This window comes from Xenopus laevis, chromosome 1L (genome assembly GCF_017654675.1).
Source record: "Xenopus laevis strain J_2021 chromosome 1L, Xenopus_laevis_v10.1, whole genome shotgun sequence".
Lineage (NCBI taxonomy): Eukaryota > Metazoa > Chordata > Amphibia > Anura > Pipidae > Xenopus > Xenopus laevis.
In genome coordinates, this window is record NC_054371.1 from 138,317,669 (window position 1) to 138,335,397 (window position 17,729).

Below are 17,729 nucleotides of genomic sequence, written 5' to 3' on the forward strand. Positions count from 1 at the left end.
AATTCATAATTATAACAAGCAGGCAGTAGCCATTTTGTGAACACTGTTATTTAGACAAGCCTTGTATTATATCAAAATTTTGTTTGTGCACCAGAATGGGGGACCTGATGTCCATCCCCATGCCCTGGCTACACAATTAAATGATGAAGAGAACGAGGGACTGTGGGGAGAGCAGTGACATGTAGGAAGTGCTGAATGGAAAGTGAAAGTAATTGTCTGCCCTGCCTCTATGCCTAGGCATAGAGGAGGGGCAGACAATTTTTGATTGACAGCAGAGATTTCTAAATGAGCTTACAACAGCTATGAATGCTTTAATAAAAAAAGAAATTGGATTTCATGTTTAATTTGAAAAGGACTTTTATTATACAGATTTTTGTGTCTGGGTGACAGGTCCACTTTAAAGGGATTCTGTCATGATTTTTATGATGTATTTTTTATTTCTAAATTATACTGTTTACACTGCAAAAATAATAATTTACTCTACAATATATATTTTCATTCCTGAACCAGCAAGTGTATTTTTTTTAAGTTGTAATATTGGTGTGTAGGCAGCCATCTCAGGTCATTTTGCCTGGTCATGTGCTTTCAGAAAGAGCCAGCACTTTAGGATGGAACTGCTTTCTGGCAGGCTGTTGTTTCTCCTGCTCAATGTAACTGAATGTAATGCAGTGGGACCTGGATTTTACTATTGAGTGCTGTTCTTAGATCTACCAGGCAGCTGTTATCTTGTGTTAGGGAGCTGTGATCTGGTTAACTTCCCATTGTTTTGCTGATGGGCTTTTGGGGGGGGTGGGGTGATATCACTCACAAGAGTGACTGAAGTTTATCAGAGCAAAAGTCACATGACTTGGGGCAGCTGGGAAACTGACAATATGTCTAGCCCCATGTCAGATTTCAAAATTGAATATAAAAAATCTGTTTGCTCTTTTGAGAAATGGATTTCAGTGCAGAATTCTGCTGGAGCAGCACTATTAATCTATGTGTTTTGAAAAAAAAAATTCCCATGACAGGATCCCTTAAAAGTTTAATGTTCAGTTTCAGTCTGGCAGCTCAGTAATTCCGGTGCAGATTCTGAACTGTTACAATTTTGCAACATTTAGTTGATACATTTTTCAGCAGCATCTATGAAATATTAGCAACTATGGGAAAAGTTTTTTTTCAAAACACATCAGTTAAAACTGTTGCTCCAGCAGACTTCTGCACTGAAATCCATTTTTCAAAAGAGCGAACAGATTTTTTATTTTTTATTTTGAAATCTGAGTATTGAGTATTAGAAACAATAGCCTGTCAGAACGCAGTTTCATTGTGCAGCACTGGCCTTTTTTCTGAAAGCACATGTAAATTGTTTTTTGCTCTAAGATGGGCCCTGACCATCTTAGAATAGTTGAAGGGTTCAAGTAAGATGCATTTAAATCAATTTACCAATGTGTGAGAGTTTTACCTACATTTATAACACATTTATTGTTTTCAATGCTCTTATTGTATCAAATGGAACTATAGTTTCTGAAGTGATATACAAATAGGAAACAGTAAGTTAGCCATCTAATTGTGCTTACAACTTGAAGCACCAACCTAATTCATTTTCAAAAATGAACTCCTGTTGTATTTTAATATGATGTTGTAATTTATTATGATGTATGCAGAAAAGAAGATTTGCTTGGTGAATGCATTTTACCTAGAGATCTTACAAGGCATAATACTTTTTTAGAGCATAAAATACTGTAATACTGTAACAATAATATTGTATGTTACTTTTGATAAACAAACAAAAAGTTTACAGTGATAGACATTAAGGGAGTTATTTACTAAACCTCGATTTTTTTCTGGTCAAGGTTTTTTTTGGGGGGAAAATGCAAATTTGTAGAAGAAAAAAAAAGCTTGGAAAAAAAGCTGCTAAAAGTCCAAATTTGAAATCCACCACTTCATGTAGAAGTCCATTGCAGGTGTCCCTTTTTATAGTTTGAAGATATTGGGATCTGCGCTAAATTTTGTGTGATAATCCAAAAAAAAGTATTTTCCTGCACCAAATTGTTCGAGTTATTTTATTAATAAATACATATGATATAAATAATAGATAGGAGTTTTTTCGAGCTTGGTTTAATAAAAACATGAAATTAATTAAAGTTTTAGTAAATAACCCCCTAAATTAACTGTAAAAATCATCATGGTTGCCAAAAATATTAGACCATGTTGCAACTGTTATAGTTTAGCAACAGCTGGGTCTAGGTTACATCCATTAAGATCTTTACTTTAATTGTGTAAATTATAGCAAACTGATTAAAACTAATAGCAGATTGGTTTCTATCAGTAACTGTGCTGGCAATGAGCACGTATGTTAGTTAATCACCCCAGTGAGTCAGGTGATATCACCATCACAGGTTGCTAATGACTGCTGAAGGAAATACTGTAAGACTGATTTCAGTTTTCCTGCAGCAGAGGGGATTCACAGAAAGCACTTTTTACAAATGATATATTGATTTTCAAAACCAAAATGGCTAAAGAAATGGGTTAGGTTGTCTTGGGGAGCTGGCGGTTAACAACATTATTCACAACATTAGAACAACGTTATTCCTCAAAAATTATTCATACTCGAGTCTAAACAGTTTATCATTTACTCTATGGCAAAGCCTTCATTATTGGTGCATAGCTTCATACACCCAAGTAATTAGTATTAGTTTTTTAGCCTACACAGCACACCCAAGCAAGTATTATTTTGGTTTTTACATGTTATTCTTCTTAATGTTTGAAAAGTGCTGGGACCAGTCCTTATTGATTGTAGGAATAATTATGTAGCCTCTCTTATCAGCAAACAATTATGCATTAAAAAACAATATAATAAGATTGCTTGAATGTAAAAAAATTGTGCACAGTTCGATATTAATAATTTTGTTTAAGAATCCAACATGGCAAATGGCATGTCTACTTGAATTCATCTTCAAGTATAGATGACTAGCACGTAGGATATTTTTAGAGCTCCATTTCAGGCACACTGAATTATGAATTGACCTTCTACATAAAATAATGTGACGCTTGAAACATTGGGGATTGTGCAACAAATTCCTTCACAACTTGAATATTCTTCCAAACCATGAGGTCATGTCAAGACTTGACTATGATTTTTGTTGACAACAATTTGAGCACATAACTTTTATTTTTAAGCCTAAAAACATAAAATGTGCAAATAATGTTATAGTGTTTACAGCCTTACTGTGCAGAGTCATTGTTAATAGCACCAACATATTCCACAGAGCTGTACAATATACGGTATATAAAAATAATTTTCTTTTCACTTAAACTGTGAAGAATAGAATTCAGTGGATACCGCATGTGCAGTGATTAGCCAGATAGGGCTTGCACAGCAAAACTATGATATGATAAACCTAATTTGAAAGTTATTCAACAGAAAAGTGTCTCTAGAAAGAATTTTGGACATGCACATATGAGTGGGTATGTGAAGCATGTTACCTGTAGTGCATTGCTCCTCTTGGAGTGAGCCTGGTGAATGCACATGCATCTACTATATATTAATTTATATATAGTTTTTCTTACTTCTAATATCTGTTATAATCATATGTTCCTTCTCATATCTTTACCATTTTATGGCTGAGGGCACACAGAGTGTTGGCTCCGCTGCTCTGAGCCTGATTTTTTTTTTTGCAGTCTGAGAGAAGCATATCTGCTCCCTGCCCCAACTCCATTGATCTGTACAGCTTCCTCTTGTGTGCAGGCTCAAGGTGCGGAGCAGAGTGGAGGTCAGCCTGAAAATACGAAAACTTTTCAGTGCAGATCAATGGAACTGGGGCACAGAGAGGATCCGCTTCACTCAAAAAAAAAATGCAAGCTGAGAGCAGTGGAGCCAACGCTCTGTGTGCCCTGGTCCTAACTATCACATCAGCACAGAAAGAGAAGTACAAATATCTGGAAGATCAATATTAAGCTTTTGTGATAAAGCAGCCAGATCCTAAAATCTTCTTCAAAAGAAATAAAGCAAAGAAACAACATCAGGCAGAGCAAAGAGCTAAAGGGATACTGTCATGGGAAAAAACATTTTTTTCAAAATGAATCGGTTAATAGTGCTGCTCCAGGAGAATTCTGCACTGAAATCCATTTCTCAAAAGAGCAAACAGATTCTTTTATATTCAATTTTGAAATCTGACATGGGGCTAGACATATTGTCAATTTCCCAGCTGCCCTAAGTCATGTGACTTGTGCTCTGATAAACTTCAATCACTCTTTACTGCTGTACTGCAAGTTGGAGTGATATCAACCCCTCCCTTTTCCCCCCAGCAGCCAAACAAAAGAACAATGGGAAGGTAACCAGATAACAGCTCCCTAACACAAGATAACAGCTGCCTGGTAGATCTAAGAACAGCACTCCTGGCTGGTCACAGCACACAATAGGCGCACGCGTGCGTGAAAAGGAGGGACGGCCATGCGTGAAGAGGCTGTGTGCCCATGCGCGAAATGGACGTGAGCTGGTCATACTAGGGGTATGAGGCAGAGAAGGTACGTGCTTAGCGCCCCCCAGCTATGTGCCCTAGGCACGTGCCTACCCTGCCTAACCCTAGTTCTGGCCCTGGAGACATGCAAATCACTCCTTAATTTCCCTGGGGCCAACTATGCACCCTGAACCCCTGGTTTAATAGCACAGATGCAGCCTAATAACTCAGCCATATATCCAAACTTGCAGGCAGTCTGTTACAACCTTATTAGGTATTATCAGCGCAAGATATTGGAACATGGTTTCTTAACAGTAGTACTTGGAAAGCAACAAAGTAAAGAAAACATTATGGTTATGGTAAGAAGGAGCTAAGTAGCTAAATCTGTTATGTTAATCCAGTGGTTTTGGAAGCATAGTTGCCCAGAGGGACATTAAAGGAAAACAATACCCTTTGTGAAGTACTATCTCCAAAAGTGCATAACATATACGAATTTCCATTTACAGGTATGGGACCTGTTATCCAGAATGCTCGGGACCTGGGTTTTTCCGGATAACGGATCTTTCCGTAATTTGGGTCTTCGTGCCTTAAGTCTACTAGAAATTCATTTAAACATAAATTAACCCAATAGGCTGGTTTTACTTCCAATAAGGATTAATTATATCTTAGTTGGAATCAAGTACAAGCTACTGTTTTATTATTACAGAGAAAAAGGAAATCATTTTTAAAAACTTGTATTATTTGGATAAAATGGAGTCTATGGGAGTCATTTCGTAATTCGGAGCTTTCTGGATATCGGGTTTCCGGATAAGGGATCCTATACCTGTACTAACAAAGAAAACATAAAACATATACCTAAGTAAGAGTATCTGTACCTTATTGAAATTGGAATTTACCATTTTATGAATTAAGCCCAACTCTCTGAATCATACGATTACTGTGCTCGCACCCGTGGGAAAGGAGGAGAGTGGAGCTTTACTTCAAGGAGTTTGTGGCCACGGCCCTTTTCTCTGATTGGTTGTTACCAGCAGTTGTCACTCATGCGTGCCACTTGATAAGTAAAGGCAAAATCCCCTCAAAAGAAGGATCCTGACAGCTGAGGAAGATTGCTGTGACATTGTCACTCTTTGCATTTGTCTTTGCTTAATTGTGGTGACATTCAAGCAATTCACCAGTGACATGCACAAACTATTCGTGGATGACATGAGCAATCGGTTAGCGAGTGACGTGCATGATTCGCGGGTGACGCGAACGTGCATGCGCAATTCGTGGGTGACCCGTGAATTCATTTTACAAAGGTTACGTGTAGCCCCCACAGCACAGCCCCCAACAAACCAACAGTTGTTCAGTCACAAGCATGTGGGATCTTAAATGACAGCACTATAACAAGAAAATTATGGCTCTAAAAAACAAGTTTCCAACCAGACAGAAGATAAACTGTTACAATGTAAAATGCTGTAGCATTTCTTTTATAAATACCTTTTGGCTACTATTTCTTATAAATGCACAACACTGTAGCTTTTAATGTCCAATGTATACTTCCTGAGAAGAAAGGGAAAGGCGCCTTCATAATGACATGTAGTCCCATATAAAAAAAGCACGCATGTCTGTGAGTTTATGATGGGTCACATAAGGCATATTGGGAACAAAATAAAAAATAAAATCCAATTTTTACTTTCTTTAATGAAAAAGAAACCTATGTCCATTATACTTTAATTAAAAAATGTGTACCATTTTTATAAGAAACCTGACTGTATGCAGTGGAATTCCCCCTTCATTTATTGCTGTGGATAGGAATTGTCAGACGGTCCCTAACTGCTGGGCAGGGAAACAATCATACTTATGAACAGCAGGGGGAGCCCCCGCCTTACTTCCCAGCCATGCAAAACTCAATCAGCTTTGTTTTTTCCCTGTAGAGCAGTATAGATTTGTATTGGATTTTATTTTTGCCTTTACAACCCCTTTACTGTTTCCAACTCCAGCTGCAGGGACAAAGATCATGGAGCCAATACAAAAACTATAAAATCCACATTAGATAACATGACAACACAGGACCCAGTGCAGTCTGCATATTCTGATTATTAATCAGTCTTGCTGTATCTGCTTATGTCAGATATTATTTGATTTTTGCTGTATTGATAATTATGATGATCCCTAAGCAGCTCAGACCACACTGAGCATGTGCACAGTCCATGTGCAAAGATGTTTAACAAAGTTACAAGATGGTGACCGCCTGTGGCCAACTTTGAAAGCATAAATCATTTGTTTGATTAGGCTTGTGGTTCATGTTCATGTTTAGTATACCAAATACAGCATTTCTAGCCTTATTCTATTTTAGACTTTACTTCCCCTTTAACAAGTGAGAAAAGAGTTCCTTATCATTCCACTTTTTTATCGAATTCCAGTGTTTTCTGGCTCATCAACAGCTTTTGGAGCAGCCACCTCCACTCAGTAACATAGAGAAAACAGGAACTGGAGAGCCTTCAATGTAGTTAATATTCTTTATTTAGCACTACATGTTTCGGACAACAAGGTCCTTCCTCGTAACATGCACCCGAAGAAACATGTAGTGCTAAAAAAAGAATATTAAATACATTTAAGGCTCTCCAGTTCCTGTTTTCCCTTTAAAGGAGAACGAAAGGCAAAAGTTTTACGCTAACTCTTTGGAAAGTTCACATGTCAATGCCTTAAATCGCTATAGGTTTAGCTCACCAATGTGCATATTAAATTAGAGAACCTTCTTTAATGTTCCCAAGTCATTTGGAAGAATGCGGTCGCCATCTTGAGAAAGGAATATAGGCATCTGTCTCCAATCTTTCACTATTGCGCATGCGTGAAAAATCATTCCCCCTGACCCCAGGCGTGTGTCGTAGATATTCATGGGCAGAAAACTTTGAAAACACTTTATCCCCTCGCTGTGCACTAATAGTGTTTGCTGCTGCCTAGTAGCTCCGGCCTGCATGAATGAGAGCCAATGATCGAGTGTCTCCATGGAGATGTGTCTTTTCAAACTACAGGAGCGTGTTTACAGGGGGTGCAGTTAGCTTAATTTGCATACGCGTCATCGTAAAAGGGGAAAAAAGCATGCGCAGTGGTATCTATTTTTTTCCTAATGTGCCTCAGCCTGTAGGAAGCTTGCTGCGAAAACAGTGATGTCACTGGACTCCTTCACTCTCCTTCTCAACAGAGCACATTTCCCGCTGCTAGACACCAGGGACAGAAGATTAACTCGGCCCTGTAAGTGCTTCTGCTAACAGCCTTATCAAACAACTTTAGTTATTTTTAACTTTCCTTGTCCTTTAACAAGTGATTTGCAGGTTTAAGCTTCTCATTTTTGGTTTTAAGGTAGTGCTATGTGTGTAGTATGAGAAATATAAATACCTTCTGATTTCAGAAAGCTTTGAATTGTTGGCCCTTCTTACTATAACCTGAATGGTTTCTCTACCATGGCTACTTTTAATCACTACATGACAAACCTGACAATTTGCAACTCCAAAGCAACAAATATAATGTATGAAAATTTGTTAAAGGAAGCAGGAGCTGGAGTATAGTTTATAGAACACAACTGCTAGGCCCTAGACTATAGCATCCAGATCAGGGGGTTGAGGGCCAGGCTGAAAATATATGCTATGCTGGAAATTGTAATTCAGCAACAGATGCTGTTTAAGACCCTTGTTGTACAGCAAAATACAGTGATTTACCTTTTTGTAAATGTCACATTTCCATTCAGAAAGCTTGGTGTGTACTACAGCAATATGCTGGCTTTCAGAAGATAATCTTTCTGCAACTGTTCCTATTTATCCTTTGAGAATTCTTTTGACAAACTTTCAGTAATTATATCATAGCGCCTCTCTTTCTATATTTGTGTTTCATACTTGACATCTGCACCGCATATATTGTGCTTATATACTATATCTCCATACTAGACATTTTTCATGATCTGCCGTGGGATGTTAACAAGAGACAAACATGAAATAAGCATTGTATCTGACAGCCTGTGTTATCTCATTGTCATATCATTTATGGTTCAGAAATCAGAGCTCACTCATGGTTGCCTGGAACATGAAGCTAATTACTCAAAGAATCCAGTCTCAGGGAAATATGTTTTCTTCCTCAGGTGAAACATAAAAGGAGCTGACCTCAAAATTAGTCATTTTCATTCTCACTTTACAAAATATAGCTCATAGGCTCTAATGAGGCAAATGGAAAAAAAGAGTCCAAAAAAGTCCAAAAAAAGTATCCGTCTTGTTAACGGTGGAAATGAACAGACTTTCATATGCCATAAAACTTTTATGGAAGAAATGTGTTCAGTGTTAAATGTTAAAAGATTTAACAGACTGAACAAGGAAATTCTAAATTATATATCTACCCTCTCCAATTATAAACATATCAAAATAGCATTATTTAAATGTAGATTGCTGGGAGACTTATTACACTCCAAAAACACATGTCCAATATCAACACTTGATCAAAATGTAAGCATTCTTAAGTATTTACATCATTAAGGAGCATGTTTTCTTTGTACAGGTTTTTTTCCTTTATTATTATAAACATTGAACAATAATTGGTCTGGAGGGCTTATTTTGACGTTTTGGCAATAGGAATGATTTTGACCTTTGGGCTGCTTCTTATTTGAAAGAATGGTAAGATGTAATAATCAATTTCTAGAAAAGTTATTGATTGAATGTATTCCTTGTTTAAGAAAAAGCATCTCATTAAGAGCCTTATAGGTCATTAAAGGAACACTAAGGACCAGCCAATGAAAACTATTAATTTTAACATATTTGGTTTTTTTATGTGTTCATCTGCCTTATCGTCTGAATATAGTCACACTCAGTTTGTGACATCAAGATTTGATTTTGATAAACTGATGCGTACATTACATGTAAATACTTTTAGGACACTTTCATTTCCTGCTTTTGATGACTGTAATGAATAGATCATAGAGGTTCTTGATCGATGCTAGAAAAGGTTTTTTTTCTGGAAATGTAGAAAAATTGAGGTTCTAGCTCACTGCCCAAATACAAAAGTATATGGTGCTTCATTTCTCATGTAGGCATACCACTATCCTGATGCAGAATTACAAAACTGAAGGGTTGAGGAGAGCACTTACAGTATAAGGCAGTATGACTGCTATGATTACATTTTATTGTAGACTGCTGTACACAACATATTTCTTGCCATTACGTGGCCTTTTTCCCACTTGAGAAAGGACACCTAATGGCCTGAAATGTGTTGTGTACAGTAGTCTACAATAACATGTAATCACAACAGTCATACTACCTAATGAGTTCTCCCAGTTCTGCTATACCTAAAAATAACCAAGTAGATCTTGGAGCTAGACTGTAATGGTGTATAAGAGATCTTTGGCCATTTAGATATTTTGAAACCATGACCACCATCAGCCCACTGACAACCAGTGGCTATTGGGGGTGCAAGGAGTTGTAAATGTTAATTTATTAACTTTATTGATATTATATTGCTAATTGTGCCAGTGGGAACTTTTTAAGATGTAAACCACATTTTTAAATTATACTTTCAATAATGGTTTTTATCTGCACTGCATTGTTGAAATGCTATATATAGAGAAATACTTTTCAATTAAAGGGGAACTGTATTTTTTTTATATATATAACATTTTGATATCAACATATTTTCATGTTGCAAACAAGACCCATTTACCTCAACATACCTTGATACCTTAAGTCCAACATTTTGTATTGTCCAATGGCTAGTTTTTTTCCAACAGGAGTGGAAGGTTGCGAAAATAAAAAAGATTTTAAAATGCATTGAGTCTTGGGTGCATGATTATAGCTATGACTATTCCTCTAGACAAGAAGTCAGCTATTTCTGGGAGCAGTTTTATTTAACAGCCACCATAATATTCTGTAGCATTACTGCAAACCTTCTAAAAGGAGAATATTGTATGTTTAGTAAAAGGTGGAACATGGGAGCAATTTTAGATTTTAACTTATAGCTGATCCTACAACAGAATAATAAACCTGATAAATGTATAAAATATCTTATAAAATGCACTCTATTAAACAAAAACATCTTAGCAGTTGAAAAAAATATATTTACACCAAATTTAGTTTTTTTATTTTACTCTTTTTCTGATACAGGTATGGAATCCGTTATGGAGGTGTGTGTGTGTGGATGCTGGGTTTCATTTGGAGTTCATTTAGACTTTGTCTTTTTTCAACCTGATTTAACTATGTAACTATCCTGAAATCTGTTATCCAGAAAGCTCTGAATTACAGAAAACCTGTCTCCCATATACTCCATTTTATCTAAATAACCCTCATTTTGAAAAACTAGTCCCTTTTTCTCAGCAATAATAAAACAGTGCCTTGTACTTGATTTAAACTAAGATATAATGAATCCTTATTGGAAGCAAAACCAACCTATTGGGTTCATTTAATGTTTACATTAGGATACAAATTACAGAAAGATATGTAATGCAGAAAACCCCAGTTCCAGAGCATTTTGGATAACAGGTCCCATACCTGTATTATTAGTGTTAATTGTTTTTTGTTCAGCCAAATAAAATTAAAATGAAAACACCTGATGTATCAAATTCCCTGATATCTCTGTACAAAATGCCTTAATTAATAATATATCGAATTAATATTATTTTAGGTGATGTTATAGTAAATCATTATAGGCATATTATCTATGTATCTTGTGTGGTCTCATTTAGGTGTCTAAATCTGAAATAATTAATATAAGGAGCTTTGCATAGCTAATGATCACATTTGGTTCCATGACACCAAGTAATTATCGACTGCTCACCTAGGGCAGGCGAGTTATCACTGACAACCTGACAGATTTCCCTAACCATTGACCTTGGCACTGAAAATAATAATGTTTAATCCATCAACTGGTTGCCTTCTTCTTTGTCTTTGGGGCAGATCTAGAGAGGAAACCTATTTGTGATATTTCGCACAGCTTTTTTTACCAAGTGTTTTTGAGTGACTGTTGCAGCTTACATGTTCTTGTTTAACAGCCATTTAGTTGCACTAAACAATTGGTGATATTTATTTGTAAGGGATATTTATTTGTAAATGCCTATGCAAAATTTTAATGTTTTTCATTTCATAAATTAAGGAAAGCATAACCATCAAACAAGACTCATAACTGAAAACTCCAATGGAGAATTTTATCAAACACTTGTCATGCAAAGCATAACCGGTGCATTTGATTGAGTACAGACTTCCTTTTTTTGGACGCAAACTATTTTTTTCTTAGTCTTAGGTCCTGAAATACATGAAAGCAATATGCTTAATTGAATTACAATGGGATGGATTACAAGTCTGCTATCTGAGGGACCTGCAGATTGCTTGTATTTTTCAATTTAATTTAACAAAAAGGCCAAATTGGAAATCCTACCCACAGTCACTGATCTGAATTAGGCCCAGTATAAGATATTTCTGTTATCTGCATTTTATTCCTGAAATGATAACTTTTTTTCCATTTTTGTTTTGGTATCTCTGAGCTTAAACAAGAGGCTAATCATAAATCATTACATTTATACATCTCATTAGTGAAAACACTTCCATTAAAACAGTCTCAATTGTACAATATACAATTGTAGTTAAATGAAAATTGTCGGAAAACTTTAAATGAGAAGCAAAATCTTGGTGTCCTTGTTCAGGATATTTGTAACAGTTATCTTTTTTCATTTTAGGTTCAGCAGGTACAGACTGTCCAGCAGGTGCAGCATGTTTACCCAGCACAAGTACAATATGTTTCTGAAGGAAGTGACACAGTCTACACAAACGGAGCAATGTAAGTTTGCATTCTTTCCCTTCTAGAAGAGCCTTTAAAACTTTCAGTCTTGGCTTTGACCTGCTTAAAAGCCGAGACCTGTAGTGTATTAAACCTGTATTTAATTCTTACAGTAAAATAATGCTTAATTTTTTCAGTAATTTCGCAAGGATCAGTGATAAATATATATTTTCCTATTATTAGCCTTGATTCTTAGCCTTACTTAGAGTTATGGATATACTGCTCATTTAGCGTATGCCTTTCTGTTGTGAAGAAGCTAGAAGAGAATTTAGTTTTATACATATTATGTAAAATATTGTTGAATACATTGTGTAAATATATTATATTATTATAGAACTACATTGTTCTTCAGACCTTAAAGGACAAGGAAAGGCAAAAAAATATGATCACATTTTTACTTTCTTTAATGAAAAAGAAACCTATCTCCAATATACTTTAATTAAAAAATGTGTACCGGTTTTATAAGAAACCTGACTGTATGCAGTGACATTCTACCTTCATTTACTGCTTTGGATAGGAATTGTCAGACGGTCCCTAACTGCTGAGCAGGGAAACAATCATACTTATAAACAGCAGGGGGAGCCCCCGCCTTACTTACCAGCCATGCAGAACTCAAGCAGCTTTGTTTACGACGATCCCTAAGCAGCCCAGACCACACTGAGCATGTGCAGGGTCAGGGTCAGGCAAAGATGTTTAACAAAGTTACAAGATGACAGCCCCCTGTGGCCAACTTTGAAAGCATAAATGATTTGTTTGATTAGGCTTTGTGGTGCAGTAAGTTCATGCTTATGTTTAGTATACATAATACAGCATTTCTAGCCTTATTCTATTTTAGACTTCCCTTGTCCTTTAAACATTTGAAGAACCTCTGAATCTGAAAGTAAACATGAAAAGTTATACTTCTGTGTTGACTACTTCTGGTTACTGATACTTTTGTGGGCAGGATATTTTATCTCATATGTGTTATCCAAGTTCAGTTTAAATTACTCTGAAGAGATGGGACAGTTTGCACATAAAGGAGTATTTAATCGTTAATTGTTGAGGTTCTGTAGCAGAAGAAACAGTAAATTAAAAAATATATGAGCAAGCAACAACAAGGTGTAATAATAGCATTTTAATCAAAATATGGATTGGGACAAAAGGAACTAGAAATATGGTTCAAATCATGAAGGTTGTGAGGCAAACTCTAGGTAAATCCCCTCTATTTCCCATAAAACTCCTATGTCTCTAATCACCATCAGTTTCTTTATTTAAACTGTTTTCTCCACCCAAATTACTTGTGCTTGCTATGTTGGGCTTAAAATAATTGACCCATTGGTAATTAAAAATTGGATTGCATCTAGTGTGTTCTAGTCTAGCAGTTTTAGTTTAATTATAGTTACATCTGACTTTAAGTAGGCAGATTTGGAAGTACTACAGTCATGAAAAGAAACCTATTGGATAAACCACTTTATTTTTAGGTGAAAACTTATAGCTACAATGAATTGTGATTTCAAAAATATACATTTTATCAAACGTTATTAAATTCCTGCTACAGAATGTAAAAAAATACTTAGCAGTGTCCCAGGTTCCTGTCTTCATTTATATCGTGTCTCAGAGAACATCTTCTAATTGTAGCTAAGGTCATGGAAATTAACAGAGGTTGCCATATCTAATGTAATAATAACAATAGAAAGGAACTGAGGTATGAGTCTCGTTTACAATTCACAAGGTGTTAATTAAAGTTCAGGGACTTCTACTTTTGAATATCTTTCTGCCATAATAAAGCTTTCTTTTCATGTTATATTCCATCAGAAAATGTTGAAAAGAAATCTATTAAGAATGCAGAATGGTATTTGAACATCTGTAAATGTTTAGAAGTATATGAATATAGATACATGACCTAATCCTTGAGCCCTATACCAATGTATGTTGCCACTTGATTTTGAAATCTAGCTTTACTATAATTACAGTTTTAAATTGCACATGCTTAAAAATTGTCAGTACAAAAATTCGGTAATATGGGAGGGAACAATTTACAGCATCTGCTTCTCTGACTGCTTAATCTGCTGAAACCCCATCCTAATATGGAGTATTGTCAGGTGACAGGTGACATAGCAGCATAACAGGATGCTAATGCTAGGTGCTAATACTTCCCCAGACAGGTTTCATACCTGGTCTCCAGCCTGGAAGGGTAGGCAACCGAGGCATCTGTCTAAATAGTAACCATTTTGGGAATGTTTATTGCTGTTTTATTATCAACCTCTGCATCCATGGCCTTGAAAACAACACCTATGGTGTCCTGTAAATTTGCCTGCACATTGATCCCCTCTCGTAATAATACGCTTCCCTATTTGCTTGTAGTGTGAAAACCCCTTGAAAGAATTAGGCAACAGTTATGGCAAAGAAGTTGAATGTGGTCTAATGTCATTGGACTTGTGACCATCGGGAATTGAATTAGTTTCTTAGACTCTATGCCCATTTAGAAGATAATATGCGGGAATAATTATACGTAATACAAGCTGTTTTTATTGCATGTAGTAGATTGATGAGGCTGCAAATGTGTCCTGGAAGAGATAATCCACCAGTAATAGACATATTAATGTTAGCTTTACACCCCTAAAGGGACACCTTACCCTAAATATTGACACTAATTATCTGGCAGTTCGGTTCTAATGAGACCATTGTTTACTTTCCACTTGTTTAAAACCATACTTTATGTAAAATTACACATAAAGGAGAATGTAAAATCACTAAAGAGGATTCAAAATTGTTAGATAAGTTACTCATGTTCAGTGCTCCCAGGTATCCCTACACAATATATATATATTATATATATATATATATAATATGTGAACAGATTTAATTTCATATTAAGGAGGATTTCTTAAGTGGGAGAACACTTGCTTTTCCTTTAACCAAAATAACCTTCCATTTTCTGTTTTTCTCTTTAAGCCGGACAACAACATATCCTTACACAGAAACTCAGATGTATAGCCAAAATACTGGTGGGAATTACTTTGATACCCAGGGGGGATCAGCACAGGTGACAACAGTGGTCTCAACCCACAGCATGGTGGGGACTGGAGGAATTCAAATGGGTGTTACTGGAGGACAAATCATTAGTAGCACTGGTGGAACTTACCTGATTGGCAATGCAATGGAAAACTCAGGCCATTCTGTGAGTCACACAACTCGAGCCTCTCCAGCAACAGTAAGTACATGTTGGAACTGCTAGCCATGTACATATGAACCATGTATTGGCCTTCTACTTTAAGTAAAGGATAGTTTCTTTTCTTTTTCACTTGCCATTTTTTAAAATATATTTTTTCTTGGTGAATGAAGGGAATAATAGAGAATACACATAGATTAATTTGCTTTTGTGTCGTTGTAAAGTAGAGAAATGAGGCCAGTTAATGGAGGTGTTTGTGTTTTTCCGAGGTGTGGTTGTCCATTTTCATTTAATACTTGAGCCACAAATAGCCTGTAATACAGTATATGTCCTTATAAATGGTTTTAAAGGAAAACTATACCCCCAAAATTAATACTTAAGCAACAGATAATTTATATCAAATCGAATGACATATTAAAGAATCTTACCAAACTGGAATATATATTTACATAAATATTGCCCTTTTACATCTCTTGCCTTGAACCACCATTTCGTGACTCTATCTGTGCTGCCTCAGAGATCACCAGAACTCTGTCTGTTAATTGGCTCATGTGACCTTACATGTGGTTTGTATGTGTGCACAGTGAATCTTACGATCTCAGGGGGCGGCCCTTATTTTTTAAAATGGCAATTTTCTGTTTATGATTACCCAATGGCACATACTACTAAAAAAGTATATTATTATGATAATGGTTCATTTACATGAAGCAGGGTTTTACACATGAGCTGTTTTACTCAGTATCTTTTAATAGAGACCTACATTGTTTGGGGGGTATAGTTTTCCTTTAAGTGTTGTTATCTGTTATAGGTTAATGCCAACTACTTCAACTCTAACTAGTTCAATAAGGCTATTAGAAGTCACTGTGGCCTTGTGCTTTTATAGGCTTTTGGAGCTTCTCTGTGATTGCTAATGATTTCTAAGTTTAAGGAGCAAATTTATTAAAGGAAAACTATACCCCCCAAACAATGTAGGTCTCTATTAAAAGATACTGAGTAAAACAGCTCGTGTAAAACCCTGCTTCATGTAAATGAACCATTATCATAATAATATACTTTTTTAGTAGTATGTGCCATTGGGTAATCATAAATAGAAAATTGCCATTTTAAAAAATAAGGGCCGCCCCCTGAGATCGTAAGATTCACTGTGTACACATACAAACCACATGTAAGGTCACATGAGCCAATTAACAGACAGAGTTCTGCCATTTGCTTCCTCACTTCTTCCTGTTACAGTTAGTGTTGTAGTATTTCTGGTCAGGTGATCTCTGAGGCAGCACAGATAGAGTCACGAAATGGTGGCTCAAGGCAAGAGATGTAAAAGGGCAATATTTATGTAAATATATATTTCAGTTTGGTAAGATTCTTTAATATGTCATTCAATTTGATATAAACTAACTGTTGCTTAAGTATTCATTTTGGGGGTATAGTTTTCCTTTAAGGTTTGCATTGAAAATTCGAATTTTTAAATTTTTTCTATGGTCAAAACTGTCAAATTCGACTAAGGAATTATGCAAACTCGATTCGAGTTTTTAAAAAAAATTAATTTGATTTATCATACTCTGGCCCTTTAAGTTCGTTTCGATGCTTTCAGTTTCGAGTTCGAGTTTCATATTCGATTTTATTAATAAATAGTTGAATATTCGAATTTCAAGTTAAATCGAATTAATCTGGGTTAAAAAAAACTCACATGAATTCAAAATTCGACCATTGATAAATGTGTCTCTAAATGTTTTAAAAGGGAATATGTTATTTGCTATGTCAGTTGTATTATTTGTGTTCAAAAAACAAACAGTAATATGAATTCACTAAAGGTTTTTTATAGACTTGGGTTTGTATATCAACGTTTGATTTAACTTGTTATACCTGAAGTACAGTATGTCACATTTAGTAGTTCTTTTGTAACAGCGCCAGATTTGCCCGCTATTCATTGAATTGGTTGGTTGAATAACATATCTTGACATTACACAGTAAGGTGTGAGGATAACATTTGATCTTCTTCCTTGTAATCCAGTGGCATAGCAATGCCATCTGTTGTAACCAATTTGTATATGGGGTTCACTTTACTAATAGTTACCACCTCAACCATTTGTAAAAGGTGGCAATTACATTTTTAATGTTAATTAAGTCACTTAAGTTTTTAACGTGCATTAGTGCAATATCGGGTGCATCTCATCTGCCACTGATACACTTCAGTGACCCTAGCAGTGGCTACATTGCAAATGATAAATCTTACAATGGGCCACGGCTGGTCATATAAATGTGTGTATATCCTGCGGCAAGAGGCATCTTTCTACGCAAATACACAAATATGTTGCTGGGCTCTGTGGCTGAATGAGAGTTAAGTGCATTCC

General features: G+C 35.8%; 1 protein-coding gene across 8 annotated transcripts in view; it reads left to right on the top strand.

Moving 5' to 3' along the window:
- rfx3.L (regulatory factor X3 L homeolog) overlaps positions 1–17,729 on the top strand; it is a 178,748-nt gene that overhangs the window by 112,233 nt on the left and 48,786 nt on the right. For all 8 annotated transcript variants that reach the window (XM_018258400.2, XM_041564092.1, XM_018258432.2 and 5 more), the window contains 2 exons: positions 12,127–12,227; positions 15,162–15,420. In XM_018258400.2, coding sequence (XP_018113889.1) covers positions 12,127–12,227; positions 15,162–15,420 — 360 coding nt within the window. The remainder of the gene's footprint in view (positions 1–12,126; positions 12,228–15,161; positions 15,421–17,729) is intronic.